The sequence below is a fragment of the Falco punctatus genome (genome assembly GCF_963210335.1).
Source record: "Falco punctatus genome assembly, chromosome: 15".
Lineage (NCBI taxonomy): Eukaryota > Metazoa > Chordata > Aves > Falconiformes > Falconidae > Falco > Falco punctatus.
Genome location: NC_137595.1, coordinates 14,123,522 through 14,143,965, shown reverse-complemented (window position 1 = coordinate 14,143,965; position 20,444 = coordinate 14,123,522). Strand labels below are relative to the sequence as shown.

At 38.3% G+C, this 20,444-nt stretch overlaps 1 protein-coding gene across 4 annotated transcripts in view; it reads right to left on the bottom strand.

Moving 5' to 3' along the window:
• FMR1 (fragile X messenger ribonucleoprotein 1) overlaps nt 1-17,056 on the bottom strand; it is a 30,482-nt gene extending 13,426 nt beyond the window's left edge. The window contains exons 1-9 of one of the 4 annotated variants that reach the window (XM_080365751.1): nt 16,480-17,056; nt 9,790-9,842; nt 8,731-8,824; nt 7,648-7,719; nt 7,221-7,369; nt 6,313-6,406; nt 6,105-6,221; nt 1,678-1,848; nt 1,499-1,577 (exon numbers count right to left, since the gene is read on the bottom strand). In XM_080365751.1, the coding sequence (XP_080221877.1) occupies nt 1,499-1,577; nt 1,678-1,848; nt 6,105-6,221; nt 6,313-6,406; nt 7,221-7,369; nt 7,648-7,719; nt 8,731-8,824; nt 9,790-9,842; nt 16,480-16,530 (880 nt within the window). In that variant the 5' untranslated portion in view covers nt 16,531-17,056. The remainder of the gene's footprint in view (nt 1-1,498; nt 1,578-1,677; nt 1,849-6,104; nt 6,222-6,312; nt 6,407-7,220; nt 7,370-7,647; nt 7,720-8,730; nt 8,825-9,789; nt 9,843-16,479) is intronic. The other 3 variants (XM_080365750.1, XM_080365752.1, XM_080365749.1) reach the window with 3 other exon arrangements.
• Between the last annotated feature and the right edge of the window lie 3,388 nt (nt 17,057-20,444).

Sequence of the window (20,444 nt, the reverse complement as noted above, 5' to 3'; positions counted from 1 at the left end):
TAATAGATGTAAAGAAGCCTTGGTAGCCATTTAGGTAAGTCAAGTACACACCAAAGAGAAAGAAAATAAAGAACCTTACACTGGTTCTCTCAACAAAAGAAATCCATCCTTTAAAATATTTGGGTTTAGTTAGAAATTGGCAAAAAACATAAAAATCTTTAAAAATAATAAAGGATTGTATGCATATATTCTTAACTTATATTTCAAGTTATACATTTCCATACAGCCTTTAAAAAAAGGCAACATCTTGGGCTAGAGATTTTGGTTATTGTTTGGTTTGAAATTTTTTTAAAGGATAATTAAGTAGTAAAAGCCAGATGTTTGCATTTTCCTTAGATAAAAAAGCCAGCATATCAATAATGTAGTAAAAGGTAAAAAGCCTTCTGCTTTTTTGAAGCAAATTGTTTAGTTTTCTGGCAAGTTATTAGAAATATTAAAAAAGAAAATTATCAAACATAGCTTATTTTGGATATAACATATGGTCCAGCCAGTTCTATATTCTAAAGGAACCAAGCAAAGCAGCAGAGTAGAAATGAAAACCTGCCAAATCAGAAATAATTGCAAAGTTCTAAACAGGAGAAAAGAAACAAAGAAATTAAAACCTCAAAATAATGATGTCAGCTTATTTTTACTTATCACCAGTAGAATCAGGAGGGAGCGGGGAAGGAAAAACTACTGGGTTTACATCAATTCCAGAGCAGAGATGCCACATTTGTAAGTATTCGTCCCACTGCAGACTTTCATAGTACTTCAACATTAGCATTCATACACTGCTTGACAACCTATTAAAGTATTTGCTTTTAGAGGTATGTTATACCATATAGTGTTTTCCCTGTTCTTTTCTTATGTACTGAATTAAGCCATGTATTTTTATGTTGCTTTGCAGCATCAAAAGCTCATGAAAAGATTTCCACACACAAGGGCTGTATGCATTCTTGAGGACTTTTTTTCCCCACCCTGTTTGATAATGGAAATTATTTGATTGTCTTAACTAGGTGTTCAGTTCATCCCACCGTGCTGCTTCTAAATAAACTGTATTTCAGATGTAAAAAGACAGGGAAAAGAAACAAAGTAAAAATAAAAATATTCAGCATATACCAGGAAAAGATGAGACTGCAGATTCATCTGTTATACAGCTGAACTAATCTCTGGACATCTTTGGAGGAAGCAATTTAATTCTTTGGCTCAATCCAGAAGCTATTTACTTCATATTTAAACATCAGCACATTGTGTCTAGTTTAAAATACACCTGGAAATGCATACCAGGAAGTAATTTCTTCCAGTGTACTGAAGGTAAATGTGTCAGTAAAAATTCTGCCTGGAGTGGGAAAAAAAAACGCAAAAAAGCCCAAAGCCCCAAACCCCTGTACCACCTAGAACCCTTTCACAAAGGGAACTTCTTCAAACTTTTACCCTGCCACCCTTCTAAAAGTAAAAAGCAGTTCTCAGATGACACTCTTCTGTACTATCACACAGTTAGCCTCCAGAATTGACATACCTACTAAATTTCTTGGGACTTGTATAACATCTTCAGCAAATTCAAGGTAACTTCTTGCCTTTTTCACTGCATCTTGATCCTAAAACAGATATATGTATGAGAGAAATAAGATCCGTTTTTCCAAGGTTTTTTTGTGTGTGGTTGTTTTTTTTTTTCCTGAAAGACTAAAGAGGACTTACCTCTCCATAAATATGGAATGTGCATGTATCTTCATCAAGGTCAATAGCAGTCACTCCAGGGACTTTTCTGGCTTGCTGAATATTAGCACCATGAGTGCCAATGGCCAAGCCCATTAGGTCTTCACGTACAACAAACTGTTCATGAAATCGTGATGCAAGTTGTCTAGAACTCTGAAGAAAAATGTTAGCTTACTTTGATTTTTAGTACATTGGAGAGAGAAATCAACATAAATGTAGAGCTCACTCTTTAATCAGGTACTTAGTCTACTTTTTACTTTAAGCAATCCTTTTAATGAATTTATTTTCCCTTCAAAAACACTGAAGGGTCTTCTTCAGTAGTCCTAATACTGTGTTTTACATATTAACAAAAGACTAGCCTCTAGCTATGTTGACACATCTGTCTTTCCACAGAGTATCTACAGCTATCAAGTGTTCTAGGTAAGACAGCATTTGTGTAATTTAGTAAAATCAGAGCTGCGCTGATTATTAAAGCAAACCCTGTAACCTCTGAGGAAAAAAACCCACCTATTTCGACAGATTGGGGGACACAGCAATAACTCAATCACTGGACACAAAAATTATATAGAAAACAATAACTATGGATATCTACTGCCTTTAAAAGTGAGAAATCCATGCCTATGCAAGACAACACAAAAGAAAAATGCAGTACATTACTTGAATTCAGAGAACAAGTATCTTAAAAATTTCATCCAGTAATCACATTTTTACGAAGACAGAAGGGTCAACCTGAGAACTTTAGATTGTCACATGCTATCAAGGCAAAATTCCTTGCTTCAGCAGGCCAGTAACAGTGACTGAAGACTACACTATTAAAACAACTTTCAATCACATTTGAGGCTCAGTTACTCTTGAATTCAATGCCTGGTTAACATTTCATAACTCTCATCACCTTTGCATGCAATTGCTATGGTGTAACCAAACAATACAAAATGGCTTACAGAAACTTAATGAGGATTTCCTACAAGAAATAAAGTACCAAGAAAGAAAAACCAACCAAAAAAACCTGATCAACTTTTGGATCTGCAAGAGGATTTTAAGAATAGCAAATATCACTAGAAACCTGAATAAAACTTGCAAAAAAATATAAAAAACAGGGGAAAAAACCTGAACTAACTGTAACTCCAACAACCATAGTAAACAATTTCCTGAAGTAGTTCCGAGTTTCCAAGAGAATTATGCTAGCGAGCTCTGACTTGATGTGAAAGTATGAACATACAGAAACTGTATTTTATGTATGGGCATATATTTTCTTAACTGTATAAAGCTTCCACCACAGAGCAAGCATGCAGAAGAGAGCTGGGAACAGATGGAAGCTTTTGAGAAATATCTTGTAGCACACTGTGGAGTTGCACGATGCTGAAAATATTTAGACATGGAGGAAATGTAGATTTTTGTCAACACCCATACAATCCTGCATTTCTATGAACAGAATCAATGTCAATCCCAGGTAGCTCAGATTATTAGCATGAACAGACCTCACGAGTGCAAGGGAAAACACTTTGGAAATGCTAAATTGCATGCAGTTCGGAATCTGTTAAGCAAGTGGGGAAATCGTTAAAGATAAGTGGACACTTTTTTCCAAAAAGAAAGCCACATGTTTAAAAAGACTAAAACAATGACTGTAAAGTTTCTCCCACACAGCCTCTTCATACTTTCAAAAACCAGGTAATTTTCTTATAGGATGCTCGTGCTCTATGAAGCAGTAAGATCACTAAGTTTGGTCACCCTGAGAACTAGAAAAACACATGGAGAGAAATTAGCAAGACAAACAAAGAATATTTTTTTTTTCTGTATGGTAATGAAGTCATACATTTACAAGAAGTTATAGTACTCTAGATCTACAGAGAAGAGCTAACTGTCCTAGCTGAACTGCTACTGTTATCTGACCTGGTCCTGCTTAAAGCTGTTGATAAATTGGCTACAGTAGAGAGTGGCATAAGTATCCAAGTGTCATACTTTATATGCTTAGAGAGCTCTATCAAGCACTTAGTTAACTAGATTACAGACAACTCAAAGCAAACATTTTAAATGCTCACAGATCAACATTCTAACAGATAAGTCAAATGCCAACTTACTAGGTGACATCTGTTAATTCCACCACATGAGAGCAGAGAACAGGATGATCAAGTCAATGATCAGTTGTTAACACAACTATGTATGATATTTAGAAAAGATGAAGATAAATCATCACTGGGTACCTTGGCTATGACAGTTAAACTGTAATACTACAAACTGCTGGTACTAAAGTATCATTGGCTTTTCTGTAAATTATGTATTACAAGAGGGATTTTATTTAAACATAGGAAATTCTGTATCCTGCTTCCCTCCAATAAATTAGTACAAAACAACTATGCAAATAACATGTTAACACCTAGTTAGAGGCCATGACTGAATTGCATTTAGACAGAACAAAATACAAACCACAATGAAAAACTACACTTGTAAATTCACGCTTTTGACAAAACAACTAAGCAACACCTACTGGGAAAGAATGCAAAAAAAATAAAATTGGTTATTTCACTTGATGCTCTAAAAGCTGTGTTTGAGATGCAGAGCCATGCAAGTCAAGAAGCTAATATGCAGAAGAGAAGGTACAAGACAACAAACAGAAAAAATAATCAAATAAAAGGAAGCTGGTTCAGTGATTATAATGCCAAATAGGAAAGGTAGAACTGCTAGATGAAAAGAACTAGCAGACATTTAAGTTCAGAGAGTATAAGACACAGAAAAGAGTTTGATGGAAACAACTAACAATGAACAACAAAGTAAAGCCCAAAGTGTTCACTAAATATTTCTTCCGCAGATGGACATGTGCAGTCTGCCTATATGTCCATAAAAAAACCAAACATGATTTCTGTTGAGACACTATCTGAAGCTCTTCTTTTCAGGTTCAGTTGAAATTGATTTTATGTTTATAGTAAGTACAGAAAACAAATGCCAACATGAAAACTACCAGCCAACTTTCATCATGCAAATTACAACCACATATAGTTATACCACAACCTTCATTTAAGTACTGCTCAGGCAGAAACTGAAGCCAAATAATGGTTTTCAAGTGAGAACAAAATCAAGTTCACAAGTCCTTCACAGCAGAAAAAAAGGTTCAGCCTTACAATGACAGCAAGGATCCAAGATTAGTTTGGGAAAGGAATCAACGACAACAGCTGTTGGTGCATGCATTTGTGGGGGCATGTAAAGAGAATTAGCTCTAAAGAGGCTGCTGTTCTTCCCACTTCCAAAATAATACTTTGCACTTCAAGAGGTAAACTGCCCACACAATTGTCAGTTCTGGAGGAAAACAGAGAAGAATGGATTACTGAAGAGCTACAGCAGGGTGCTCAAGAAGGAACAGGAATGAGAAGAACTGGTCCTTTCTTGGTCTTGAGAAATATCAAGACCCAAACAAATCTGGATTACAGCTCTGAAACATAGAAATCAAGATACTGAAGGGAACAACAGAAGACAGAACTTCTTTAACAGTGAGTACACTTACTAGATACAAGAGGCCTGTACTACACAACATCCCTCTTCAAGCTAAGGCCAAATAGATAGAACCCTTGGAGCTGGGGGAAATGAAACCCGGCTCTAAAGTAACAGAGCTGGTATATATACCCATGTAAAACTGAATTACAATAGTTTGATGGTACTTCCAGTTCTAAAAGTTTTCAGAAATGTTGCTTTCCCCCCCCCCCCCCCCAGATAGGAGAAAAACCATGAAGAAATGTTAAATCTACTCTATAAAGTTACCCTTCTTTCCTAGCCTACTCTTTCTGTGTTTTTTTTTTTTTTTTTTTTCCCTTCTTCTTCCTTTCCATGGACAAGTATGAGTCAAGCTTCTTGCCAGTCAACACCCACTCTCCAGTCACAGGAATATCAGAAGCTGTATCTGCTGTAAGATGATTTCCTAACATTTTATCTATAGACAAACCCATCCCTTCATACATCCTACCAACATCAGTCTCACCCCTTCCATCTCTCATTCACACTGTCTTGTTTTCCAAAATCCAGTTCTAGTCCATCTCAGTATCGTGACATATTCACTCCCATTTGTTATTAAAAATAGTAATTGAAAGCTATTGAATATGTGGCACTATTCATGCAATAATGGCTAATTATTTTATGCTTCAAAAGAAATATATTTATATATATATTTGCATTTAATCGCACACAAAATCCCACTGAATAAAGTGAGATTGGATGAAAATGAGACTCTTCAAGAACAGACCCTTTACCTATAAAATTTTCTGCTGGGTTACATATCCATCTGCTTCTTTTTATCACCAAGAAGAGCATCAGAAGTTAATAGTTACTTTCACCTCAATGCAAGCCCTACCAGCTATGAAATGCACGAGTATATTTTTAATTTTATTTAAATCAAATTACTTCAGGGAAAACAAACAACATACCTCCAGCTGTTTGCTAGCTTCTTCATTTCTCAGTATCAGGGATAACTTGGTACGAAGACTTCGAAAGTGCATATCAATCAGCATATTTGCCCGCTTTGTTGTTACATCATTGATTGACTAAATTATTAGTAAAAGAAAATACAGTGGTTTACACATGAACTTTTGAAACAAACTACTGCCGATGGTACAATTCGACATTTGTACTTACCAAAATAATAAGCTGGTGGTTTTCAGAATCATATGTTACAGAAAAAGCTCCAACTGCCTTTTTGAAGTCCTTATGTGCAGATTCTTTGGCACACCTAGGAATAAAAGCACTGTAAAGCTAAAAATACTAACTCCTGCATTTGTCATTCACAGTCAAAAGGATTAACTTCTTAGTACAAAGAATATAAAGAAATATATCCAAGTTCTCCCTTTTAATGCACGTGTAATTTCATTCTGATATCACCGTTTATTTTACACTTTCATTTGTTTTTCATATGAATGGGATTAGAAATATTTCAGAAATTTTCTGTATGCACATCTATGAAATGAAAAAGTCAGTATTAATCTAAGTTTTAGTTATATTTACATGAGAATGATGTGGCTGTGCTTTGACAGAAAACTAACTGTTTCTGCATCATACTATGGAATGTTTCATTATTGCACAATTATTCTCACAGCCGTGATCTAAATGTGTTATACCCTAGACTGTAACGCAACATTTTCTTTTGTCATTAAATAACTACTTAAATAACTACTTGCACAGATTGTCATACTTTATCAACAAAAGAATGACCACTTGAAAATTAACAATAAAACTGACAAAGAATGGATTCTGATTAATCTTTGCACATTACCGAACAGCTGTAATAATTTTTTTAACTCTATACTGCACATAAACCTTAAAACCTTGAGGAAAGTATTTTCTCCTACAGGACTAAACTGCATTTCAAAAATAATCTTTTTTGTTTCTAAAGTATGAGCATGTCCACATTTTTATTTTCTACATTCTTGCATGAAAATTTTGAAAGTTAATTTAGAGCAGTAAAAAGCATTTTTATTCCTTCTTGTCTCAGACTCAAGAAGTCACCCACATTTTGAAACAAGTTATAAAGAAATGCTTATACTTACATTTGCCTTAAATCTTCTGGAACTGCCAGTTTGATTTTATGAAAAGTATCTTTTGTTGCAGGTTTATTGGGGTTCACAGATCTCAAACGCTCAATTGTGACAATTTCGTTGTATGTAGCATCACAGGCTGCATATTCTATTACGTAGAACTGATATAAAAATAATAAAATCATCCAAGCCATATATTTTACGACATGAGTGAGCATTACACTATTAAGAGAAAAGCACTTCCATTAACTGTACAAGTAAAATTTGAACTTTTCAGGTTGAGATTAATGGTAATTGCAACAGTCCAAGCAAGAAACTCTTTGAAAACAAAGAGGGACAAGTTAAAACCACTACACACATCAATACAAAAAACATCATAAGAAAAATAAAGTATAAATGAATACAGAAAATATATATATGTATATATGCATATTCCTACCTCACCCTTTATCATTCTCACTTTAGCCAACCACCAACAGCAGGGTTCTTTCTCATTTGCCCTGGAATAAACCTAAACAAAATACACACATTACATGTCTGTAGCATTGTTAAAAGACAGCACAAAAGATGAAACTAATATGAGCAGGAACTCTGCTACAGGAACAAAGACCAGCAAAATATATCAGTACATGAAGTGTGCGATACAAGCACCACATAGTAATCACGTAACAGCTGAAGTGTTTATTGCAAATACAGGTAGGCTACAAATTTATGTATATAAGATTGTACAGATAATTAATATCGTACCCAATATACTGGCATTAGTTGCTACAGTCAGAAAAGAGATAATTCAGCTTTTTATATCTGTTAATATTTAATCAACAAGATTTCTAATTGTCTGTAGGTCTGATGAGGTCCTTACCAGCAGGTGGAAGGGAGAGGACACTTATCTACACTTTAGGACATGTATCTGCAACATGCACACCGAAGAGTTTTGCCATTTTCTTGTCTTACAAATCAAAATAAACTTAAATAGCATGCAAAGAAAACGTAAATCTTGAAAGCTGTCTTTTGTAAAGTCACTATAAAAATCAGTTTTATAATTGTATAGAATAATTGAAGTTTTAGGAACTTACTTTATTAAAGCCAGTTTATCTCTACATACACATATATTTTTAGATTTTACGTACACACATACATAATGCAGATTATCTCATTCAGTCTGAAGGTTTTGTAACATAGGTATTATTAACTTACAGCTGAAGAACTACAGTATGGCATCTATTTCTATATTAATTCAGTTCTGATACTGATAAAGAACTGATCTGTAATCAAAGAAATGCTGATCATGTTTGTATATCAGCATGGAGGTCATAGTACATGGAATACCAAAACAGCCATATAGTTTACAACTGTCAAATTCTTTCTGATGACATGCTTAACATTGTTCTATGTAGCACCTGGAATCAAAAAATGTGACAGCATACAATATGGAAGCAAACCTTCCACTGGCTTGGCCGACATTTTTCGCCCCAAGTCCTCTTACTTCTCAGAATAAATGTTGTTAATAGAGCATACATACCTCTACTTCATCACTTTCATTTATATCTTTATTATAGCCTGCAGGTGGTGGAAACCTCACATCATGGAATGGTATTTGTCTCTCTGGTTGCCAGCTACAAATAAAAATACAATGAACAGCCTAAGCATTTCCACCGCCTTTACAAATAGAAATCAGAAACATTTTCAATCCATTAGTTTTACACTTTTAAGTTTTGTGAAACTTTTGTGTATATGTATTAAGGTAGTATGTATCTATAATAAGAAACACAACTAAGTGACCATTAAGCATCTTAGAAGACTCCCTAATGCTACCCACACAGTTTTGAAATCTTCCAGCAGCACTTTTTACTCTATTTGCAGTCATAGGTTTATTAGAAAAACAGGTTAAAAAAATGTTTCATAACACATTTGGACATTTCCTTCAAAACAAGCCTGTTTCTTCTTCTTTAGTTCTACTATAAATCATGAAAACTTGATCAGGATTCAGACTGAATACGGTTTCAATTTTCAATTTCTTTAATAGAGACTGAATAAATTGAACACAACAAGAAAAGATTATTTTTAAAGAAACTAGTAATGCATTATTTCCTTCCTGAAGGAAACGAAACCTGAACTCAATGGTATAATGGAAGGTTACTTTTTCATGTCCTTAAATGATGGGAAAGGAACATCATTTCCTTTCTAGCTTAGAAAATTGGTATTTATCACTTATCTATAGAACAAATTTTGTAATAATCTGCTAAACCTAAAAATAAGATATTCACATGAGAAAGAAGCAGTCATAGTAACACTGCTGACTTACTCAAACATGGGTTGTCATCATGTAAATTCTGTAACATGCTCATCTTCCCAACAAAGCCCATGTTACTGTAGTTTTATACTTAAAAATATTTAAACAATTAAAAGCATTTATACAGAAATGTCACAACATAGTAAGCATCAAACATAATTCCAAAACACACTGGCAGCAAGCTTAGAGCACCCAAGAGATGCTACTCTGCATTATTAAGTTATATTTAGGTTAATCAAATGCTAGGTTGATATGCTGTATCATTTATAACATTAGCAATACACTTACTTGTTTTCAAATGCAACTGTTATAGAATCTTCATGCACATCCTTTACAAACGCCTGTGTAGCAAAAAAGATGGAATTATGGTACACTTATGGATGTTTTAAAACAGAATTTTAAATCCATAAAATGTCTTCCTTCCACAAGCATTGATGAAACTCAAAATTTAAGTATGCTTTCAAGTCAGCCTTTTTAATTTTGCAATAGACTCATAAAACACATACTGAAAGCCGATAACCCCCTTGAGTTCATGACTGCCAGCATACTGATACACAGAACGCCCAACCTATACATGCATTCTTCCTACTCTTAGGTGTAATAGGAGAGGCTACTAACAAAGGACAAGATCATTCTGAATAGTTATATCATGAAAGTTTAAAGTGTTTGATTTTATAATCACATTTCGCATATTTTGACAGGTACAGAAGTTAAACCACAACACTCCTCAAGAAAAAAAAAAATCATTTCTCTTCTCTCTTTTACCTCTAAGTAAGTTTGAATATTGCACTAGCAACACTCATCTATATCCATCTCAGCACAGTTTTCCCCTTATTTACTTCATCACACTTAACTTCTGTAATGCGCAAACTTAAGAAAAATGCCTTGTAGCCTTCCTTTAATTTTCTTCTGGGGGATGGACAGCAGCTGTGCTAAGTCTCCCATGCAACCACAAAGCAGAGTACAGAACTAAGTGAGGTTCAGCACCAAGAGTGCTTTTCCTGCCTTATGTACTCAACTGACCTATACTTAATCAATTTTCAGCTTGAAGCCCAAAACCCCACCACCACCATCCCCGCTCCATACCAGCAGAATTACTACTCACAGAACTTTGGGATTTACTAATGAAAATACTTTCTGTAACCTCAAACGATGGAGGTCACAGGACAACCAGGGATGAAAAGATTGGTTTTTTTTGGTTTGTTTTTTTTTTTTTTTTTTTTCTTTTTTTTTTTTCTTTTTAAAAATAGCTCTGTAAAGCTCTGGAACAGGTAAACATTGGTGAGGTGTGCTGAGTATTCCACTAACATTTGTCCCGACATAGTAAATCCTTGCAAGACAGGTAGATAAAAGCCTGAACCAGGCACAGTAAAGATAACTGTTGGCCATACGCTGGCAGCATTGATACAGACATAGCTAGTGAAAATTAAAAACCCGACAATTTCTTTAGTTTACATCAAGTTCAGAAGACTCAATCTCAAAACCTGATGGAATACCTGACTTTCACTCCAGCCTGGCCAAAAAAGTTGATGTCGTAAGACTGTTGGTTTTGCCTTTTAATTTCCAGCCTTGCAAAATTACAAAAATTCATTGTAAAGAATTTTTAAATTAAGTGAACAATGCCTTGCCAAATACCGAATTTCAAATATGCAGTATACAAAACACTTCTGCCTACCTCTATGTGAGGTTTATGCTTAAAAAACAATTACCCAGACAAAATATATTAACAGGCTAAATAATTGGTTGTCTAATCTCATCTACCCATAGAAAGGTGGTTTTCCTTGCTTTTTGTGACACAGAGAAGTGTCAGATACACTTATCACACCAGTTTTTCACAGCCTGCATCACAGCATTATGTCAACTTTCCTCTGGTATAAGCATTTAAACAGATCTGTAGTAAGTAAAATGTATTTGGACTCTACAGCACTACATATTTGAACACTTCTAAGTACATAGAAAAATGTTTTGAAACATTTCTAAGTTTTTATTAAAAATACTAATATTTAACCAATAATACCTTTGGAAAACTAAAATTCAAGCTTATCACTAAATAAAGAAAACCAAACAATTCTGATATGTGTAAAATTCCATACAATGCTAAAAATAAATTAGACTTTAACACCGTAAGCCAGATTGAGACACTGGACAAGCCAGTCCCAGATGTCAGTGAAGGCAAAGAAGAGGCCCTGATTTCACACAAAGTATTACGAAAAGCACAATAAGCATTCATCAGTCTTTTTTGAAATAGAGTGTAAGTTGGAAATTCAAACAAAAGGTGAACACTGGCTGTGACGAATGTGAACATATAGACGCAAAGCATTAAAAACATAGTGCAACTAGATGGAAGTAAAGTAAGGGAACAGGACAGTGAAAGACTGCTGCTGGGATATTGCTATACACCAAAGAGCAGCAAAAAAAGAAATCTGAATCAGTGAAAAAGGCTTGCTTTTGCTTCTGTGACCAGAAGCACGTTTTACAACTGCTAAGGTTGATTCTTCTTCTCTGATGTGGGGGAATAATAATAATAGGCAAGTTTTCTATGCCAAATTTGACTTTCAGTCTCATAAAGCATTAACGCTTCTTTTCATGATTCAGACATAAATAAGTGAAAAAGTTTACAATCCAACATTGACATGTCATGGCATTTCTCAAACATGAGTGTTCACATTCTAAGAAGGGTTATATGATGAAGATATGGTCTAAATTTTACAAATTATTTGATACAAAGTAAGAATTATTGGGAACATCAGTATATTTGTTATTTTTTTACTAAATGGAATGACAGACACTCCAAAGGAACAAATAAAGGCTCTAGCTGCCATGAAGTTTTGTTGTTTTTGAAGTCTGCTCGCATCATTAGATGTGAGCGCTGTCAACCATTTTAATAAGGGGTAATTAACTGCATGGAGTTAATTATCATAGATGCTCTTTTAAGATAAAAAAGGTGCTGTGTTGATACAAATGTGCATCCATTGCCTGCATGACAGTTCCGTAACATCTCATACCTGTTGGAAGGAGAAAGTCAAAAGGCAACTTGAATAGCTAATCACATCTGAGAAAGTCAGGCCATACAAAGAAACAGAAGAGGGAAAGAAAAATAGTCACAGAAGTGGTAACCAAACAAGGGAAAAGGGTACAGGCTGTCATCCTCAGAAGGACTGCACAGACAGGCTTATGAATGTACAAAGGGACTGGAGATATCAGCTGAGAGTATGTCTGTATGGAATGGTGAAAGAAAAAAAAAATTTACACAGAATGCAACAGAAGGCCAAAAGAACAATTGTTAATAGTGAGACCTGAAGTAATAAAGAACTAAGAAAGATGAATGATTTTGTCAATTGTAGCTTCAATGAAAAAACATTAAGTATCTATAAAACCAAGGGAACAATAGCAAAGTGCTGAAATGACTGGGATGAAGAGTGGAATATTTTTAACAAGGTTACAGAACAAGAAGCGGCAAAAATCAGTTATAGACAACACATAGATGTTAACAACAAACATCATTCCGAAACCATCTGCCTTATAAACAGGATGATTCCCATCTCTAGGAAAGGATACAAGAGAGGATCACTCTTGAACTGGATAATCAAAACCAATCCCATGCTTGAAAGGTATCCAGCACGTCCCTTAGAGGGAAATAATATCTAAAACTAGTCCCAGAAAGATTAGACAAAGAACTGTCTATCAGTTCTCTGAAAATGAGATAAGAACTTCAAACCCCAATTTACTACACCTATACAAGGAAAGACATTAGAGTATGTGCCCTAATAGCTAGCACACATCTTCAAGATTTAGTTACTTTAGCTGTGAGCTGCAAAAAGGCCAGTTCCCTCCCTTTAGGATTCACAGTCCTGGTGGCTTGTTTGTTGGACCAGTCTTCCTCAAGTAAGAGAGCCTCACCTTTTCTTGCCAAGGATTCTGGGCCCAGCAACATACCAAGCCATGACTAAGCACCTCTAGGTACTAGACTGTCAATTATCGCTGAATCATGCTCATGGACAGCACTGTACTTTCCATGGAATAATTCACCTTAGCCAAAGAGAAAAAGATTCATGAAAGTACAAGTGGTATTTTAATTCCATTCAGAAAGAACCAGTCTCCACTTCAGGGATCACACCTTACTCTGTGAAACCAAGTGTACCTGACCAGTATGAAATTTTAATTCAAATCTTCCAGTTGAGTATGAATGCATCCTCAAGCCATCTCTTGTGTTTCGTGTGGAACATAATCCCTCCAGATGTATTTCTGAATGCATTCTGGATCAAGTCCCACAGGCAATACAAGCAGAAAAGACTGGTTTATTACTCTCAGTAGGGCTTAGGTGACAATTAAGCACTGGTTTTGTACAGTCAAGATCAAGATGCTGCTGGGTACACTCAAAAATGAAATTAAGTGCTTAGGGACTTGAATTTACAAGGTCCTCAAAGAGAGCTACAAGAAGGATGTGAAAACCTGGAGTGGCAATTAGATACCTACTTGTGCCACTTAGTCCCATCATGACTCTACCAGCCTCATATTCCTCCCCTCCATGTCTTAGTATCAAGACAGAGGCACACTTTTCCAAAACATGTACACATTCTGATGAAAACATTCAGAACTATTCAAAGCCAAAGAAATTATCGCAAGTTATCAGTAAACCATTAGATTGGATAAAAGAATTATTTTGCTTTTGATTTGTTTGAAGTGTTACTGTTGTAAAACATTTCTTAGGAGGCTGCTTAAAGAAACTTTTCAAGTGAAAAAAAAAATAATCTTGCAATTAAACCTGCACTTTACATCATCATACCCTTCTTGTTATGCTGGGTCAACCAATCCATTTTATAATCAAATTCCCTATCTTCAAGACTGGCATAAAACTCACAAGAAAACATGCAGGTAAATTAATTAATAAGAGTGATACTCAAACATTGTGATGAAAGAAAAAATTGTACCTAAAATTCAAGTAATTCAGACTAGAGGAAAACTGCTGATTTACATTGAGCATTACTGCATGAGGGTTTCTTTAAAAAACACAACTTTTTTTTAGTTTTAAAAAAAAGATTTATCATAAGTGTGATGCTCCATCTAGACAGATAATACATGTGAAGACCAAGAAATCTGTGTGCTCCATTTGTCCCCTTAGGTAAGTCCTCTTGGTTAACAATTAAGAGACAAGAAAATTCCTATGTTTACATTTCTAAAAGTTAAAATGCAAACATAATATGCAACTTGGAGACAATATCTGTGTTATAACTTGGATACACTAAATCATGATTAATGAATAAGCTCCCATGAACATATGCTCAAATGAAATTTTTATCAAAAGTACAACCAGAAATTGTCGTTATGTTACAGACAAAAGGGATACAGGTCCTTATAGTGTCAAAACTGAATGCAGCCAAAAAAAAAGTTACAGAAGCTTTCAATTCTCCCAGGTTTCTTTGGTAACATTTGTCACTAAAGAATGCACAATGTCACTTTTAACATAATCTATTTTGTATGATTATGTAAATAACATAATTTGATAAAAGCCTCACTAAAAGTTCTCTTATGCAGCATGTCTTCTGTTTCTGTCTTGAGTGAATACTTCACCTTTAAAAAAATAAAACTGATTTTTGAAAGTGCTAAATAATTTAATTACAGGAAGCAATATACAGATCTAGAACGTTGGCTACAACACTGCAAACCCACAGAGTGCTTCTTTACCATGTTTGCTGACTTGTTTCATACATACTTAAACCCCATAATTTTCAGAATATGAGTTTATCACACATTTTAAAAATAAGCTTTTAAGAGGTCTTCCGTTTTTTTTTCTCTTCTTAGAAACACTCAGAGCTGTTGGAACTGTATCATTTGGTTATCAACCTGCCCTACCTACACTAACATCGGAGTGTGAAATTCTACCTGTTCCTTCATTGCTAACATAAATATTGGATGTCGCACAATAACTAGGCCCAATTTTTAAAGTACTAGGAACATTTAAACGAAGGTAGACTTGCAGAAACCGATCCATGACTGTTTCTGGTATGTTGATAATGTGTCAGTGGTAGTAGGCCCAAACCCACTGTCCAAGTTTTATTTTTGTCTGAATAAGTAAACCCACAAATTATACCCTATTAATGTGCCGATTAACACAACCCAGCTCATGCAATTCCACAGCAATACTACACAGTATTAAGAAAAATATTAAGCGCTCAGCATATATGTCCAAGGCTCAGTGATGGCTTTATTCAGCACCAGCACAAGGGCTTGGAAACAAACATGGAATGCCATTAAGTAGTTTCAGTAAGAAGCACATTTGATAATTAGACGTATTTAGCAACTCAGCACATATATATTTGCCCAGGCAGTGCTCTAATACCAGTAGGCAGTGTCCCCTGCCACAGCATTAAGAGCAGGAATCCACGACAGCATCTCACCCCGAACGTGTATTTAACAAGGGCCCCCCCTCCCCCGCCTTAAACGCCGTGCGCTAGCAGCGCAGCTCTCTTGGAAACCTGGAGAGCGAGAAAGACTTTCCTTAAGTAGCGACAAAAGCTGAGGATTTAGCAATTAATGCCCCATCCCTGATCCTCGCTTCAGCGCCAAGGAGAACGCGGCCCTGGGCCCTCCTGCCTCCTCTCGCACACCGCCGGCGCCAGGGCCTCCCCTTCCCACAATAGGGGGAAGGCCCAAGGCCTCCCCGGACGCCGGGGCCCTCTCTCGCCTTCCCTCTCTCCCTCATCAGGCCTCCAGTCCCTCAACCCTCAGGCGGCGGCCCCCGCTCCTCTCGGCCCAGAGGCCCGGCTCCCTCGCCCCAGACACCGAGGGACCCGCCGCGGCCTCCACCCCTGCCCCACTCCTCCTCCTCCTCCTCCTCCTTCCTGCCCCGGGGCCTCCGCTTTCGCTCAGAGCGGGGAGGAGGAGCCGCCACCGCTGCCGCCTCCTCCTCCTCCTCCCGTCCCAGGCCCCACTCCCTCCCCTGAGGCCCAGCCGGACCCAGCCGCCAGCACCCGGTACCTTGTAGAAGGCCCCGTTGGAGCCCCGCACCTCCACCACCAGCTCCTCCATGTTGTGCCGCGGCGGCTCGGTGCGGGAGACCCAGGCCCGGCGCCTCCTCCCTTCCCTTTCTCTCTCTCTCGGCGCAGGAGGAGGAGGGGTGTGTGTGCCGGGGCGGGGGAAGGGAAGGGGAATCTCGGTTCACGCCGAGCCCGCGGGGGTGGGGCCGCGCGGGGCGGAGGGGAGGGCCGCGGGGGGGGCGCTGCGGGGACGCTCCGCGCCGCCGCCGCTCGCCCTCGGCCGCCCGGAAATGAAAGCGAAACGGTCACCGCCGGGCGGCGCGCGCGGGGAGGGGGGGGCGCGCCCGTTTCGAATGTAAACGCCGAGTCCGCGTCACGTGCCGGGCCGCGGCGGGAGGGGCGGGGCGGGGAGCTGGCCCCGGCCGGCACGCGCCGCTCGCCCACTGCCTAACGGCCGGGTCGCGCGCGCCGCCCCGCGCCCCTCCCGCGCGCGCAGCCGCAGCGGCGAGGGCCGAGCGCACCCGGCAGTCTCGGCTGGGGTCCCGCCTCCGCCCCCGGCGGGCGCCTGAGTGACTGCGCCGCTGGCCAGTCAGGTTGCGCGCCGCGCCGCGCGGTCGGAGCGGCGGGGGAGGGCGGGGTGCGCGCGGCCTGCGCCGCCGGGGCCCTGTGGCGGGGGCGGGGCGGCGCTGCGGCCCCCGCTGAGGGAACGGGGCCGGTGATGGCTCCTGGAGGCGGTGACGTTGCTGGCGCCCAGAGAGCGGCCATGGGAGTGATGGGGCCGAGGGCCCGCGGCGGGCTCTGCCATGGGCAGGGGCAGGAGGAGGCCTGAGCCTGCGGGACGCGGCCCTCGTCCCTCAGGGTGCCGCGGGAGATGGCCGCCGCGCGGGGGGGCGGGCTCCGCCATGCCGTGGGCTCAGCCTCCCTGCTGACGGTCAGGAGTGAGGAAAACTGCGTTGATGTGGCAGTTTTTAACGAGCCCTGCACTAACAAATGGCCGGGCCGGTGTGGCTGTGCTGGACACCTGAACGCCTCAGAAGGGTGTGATACAAGATGAACAGACTCGCCAGCCTGGAAGGCTGGTGTGCTGGGCCTGCCTCTCTGTGGGAGAGCTAAGCTTTGTTCCACAAACAAGTTCACACGTACATTGTTTTAACTACATTTAAGAACTCACAGACATCTCACCTTAGAAACTCCTCTGACAGCAAAATCTACCTGCACATATGGTTTACAGTGGAACCGGGTGGTAGATGTTTTGAAGAGCTGCTGTATCCACGGTGGAACATTAACAGCTGAAAGTACACTGGCACAAAAGCTGCTTGGTCAGACTTACATTAGGCCTACACAAACATTAACATGATCTTCCTATGTGGGTCCCCCCCTACTAACTACAAAGAATACAAGAAGAAAAAAAATAATTTTACAGCTACTCTCAAAAATCACAATTATTCCCATGGCTGCCATTTCTCTGAATAAACGTGTAATGTTCTCCTTATATAAGTCATGAGGTGAAATTCTGCACGTACTAATGAATTTTCAAAACTCAGTAAGCATATGATTTCACCTTTCCTCTTGATTCTTACATTATTGTGTTGCAAACCTTGCAAATTAGTTTCTCAGTATGCTGCATTTTACATTTAAGCTATGAAAGGGTGTACAGTATTTCTTCTTAGTCATGAAAACTTTTCCTTCCTGTTTCATTTTTTTGTTTGCGAGATCGAGAATTGCCTGTAGTGATCTCTGTATACTATATGTTAATCTGCTTATTGTGATTTTTATTGTACGCTTTCACAGTTGTGAGGTAAATTTAATTATATGATTGCTGTGCAGCGTACCTTGAAGGGAAGGTGATTGATTCTCTTTTCATCAGATTTGGATACTCTTTTCAGCAAATTCTTGAGTATGATGAAGGGTCAATTCAATCTAATGAATTAGTTTGACAGCCTGCTGTGCTCATTAAACAGACAGTCACAGGATTGTCTTGCTTGGGAATGGCAAAGGGTCCAAGAGGACTGAAGGAAGAAAAATGTAAAGATGAAGAGCAATGATGCAAGGTTTGTGTGTGAATAAAAAAACCAGTGGAGATTAGATCTTATAGAGTGTCAATAAAGAAATTTAGGTAAAATAGACATCTCTTGTGACTTGTTCATGTTACACTTATTAAAAAAATGGTAACTGTATAAATGGTTCAAATCAAAATTTCAACAATCTGCCAGAAAGATGATGCCCAACTCTTAAACAAAGTAAGCAGAAGTGGTTTTTATTTTGCATTCATTGATTGTTGTAATTATTCTCTTGTTAATAAGATAGGTTGCTGTCGCACAGGCAGATTATCTCAGAGTAGACAGAATATAAAGGTGTCTAATTTAGCTCTGGCTTCCAGTGATGATTTTGCCACTTTCCCTAAGCTAAAAGCTGCTGCACTATATAATCTTCTCTAGTGCTTAACTTAATTTTTCCTTGCCATTGCTTAAATTCAACATTTTGTATTTTTTCCTGAGTAGTGAATGTTCTCATCCTTGTCAACTTAATGAGAGAATTTACATATTTCCAGAGCACGCTTTCTGCTTTTTGTACTGATTGACTCTTAATCTTTTACTTTCCAAATTACTTACTGTTTTTGCTATTTTACTTTGAACTATCTCCAGACTGAACTGTCTGTAAACTAGAACCTTTTAAGTGTGGCCATATTTCTAACCCAGTGACACTCTAAAAGTACATCTCAGTAATTCCATTAAAGTCTTTTAATATTAAAGGTAAAATGTTATTTCATTCAAATGTTAGACTTAACTTCTTATATATAATCCTAGTGTTCAGTTACACTATGCAGTAGCTACGGAATTATTATTCAAGCAAAATTCCCCACTCGTCTTCCGCCCCCCCCCCCCCCCCAAAAAAAAAAATATTCTTTCATATTCCTCAGCAATCTCAAGCACCTGTTCCAAGTCTTGAGTTTGGTCCTGCAGATACTCGGTGCTTCTATTTCTTATTCAGTTCTACACCACTTGGTGTTGGCAGGCTGATCTGCTATCTGGAAGGTATTTCAGACACTCTGCGTTTGGAATACCTCTTTTCATCATCAAAATAAAAAAATTATTTTAAAAAAAAACTTTTATTTTTATCCACTAATGAATTTATTCAAATGCTTTCTTAAATATTTGTAAAGAACATAAGAAAAAGGTCTCCTCCCATCTTGTCCTCCTTAGGAAAGTGGAAGGACAGAAGGCTAATGTAAATGGCACTGCTCGGGGCATATCAGTCCTGTATCCTTGATCATCAGTACCAGTTTAGCTATTATTATTTCCCTAGCATTGGTATCTTAGCTGTTCCCGTTAGGAGCTAAGCATTTAAAATGTAGCTGTCAGAACAATAGCAACAATCAGAACCTTTCCAAGAATCATGAATTGATTTGTAAAAGGCCCTTCATATACACGCTGGGGTAAGAGTGACAGGAACAACTGAGTGTTTTTCTCACCTTGTGCTATTTTACCTTGAGGCTTTGTCAGCGACTACAAATAAGAGTTACTCATGAAGCATTTTTAAAAGACGGTAATCCGATTAACAATCAAGTCTCTTAATGGAATTTTATACAATTCTTATTTACACACCCATTTTGGGCTTCAGCTTAGTCTTACCGAGATTCATAGAGATTTCAATTCAACCTTTCAAATTTTTATCTGTTGGTTTTCCTTGTGCATCACTTCAGACAGAAGCCTCTCCTGCATGACTGCTTTCCCCCTACGTGATGGTTTTCAGCATGCCATACAGGTGACATTGAGACTGCTCTATTTCCATCTAAGCCTGGTAGTCACAGTATATGTACCTTATTTCTGACACTGTATTTGATACTGAGAAAAAAAGATTTTGCATTCATCTGAGGTGCATAGGATTTTAAGTTACTTCAATGAGAACAAACAGTTCAGACTGTTGTCAGGATGCTACCACATTAAAGGTGGTTGGATACTCTTT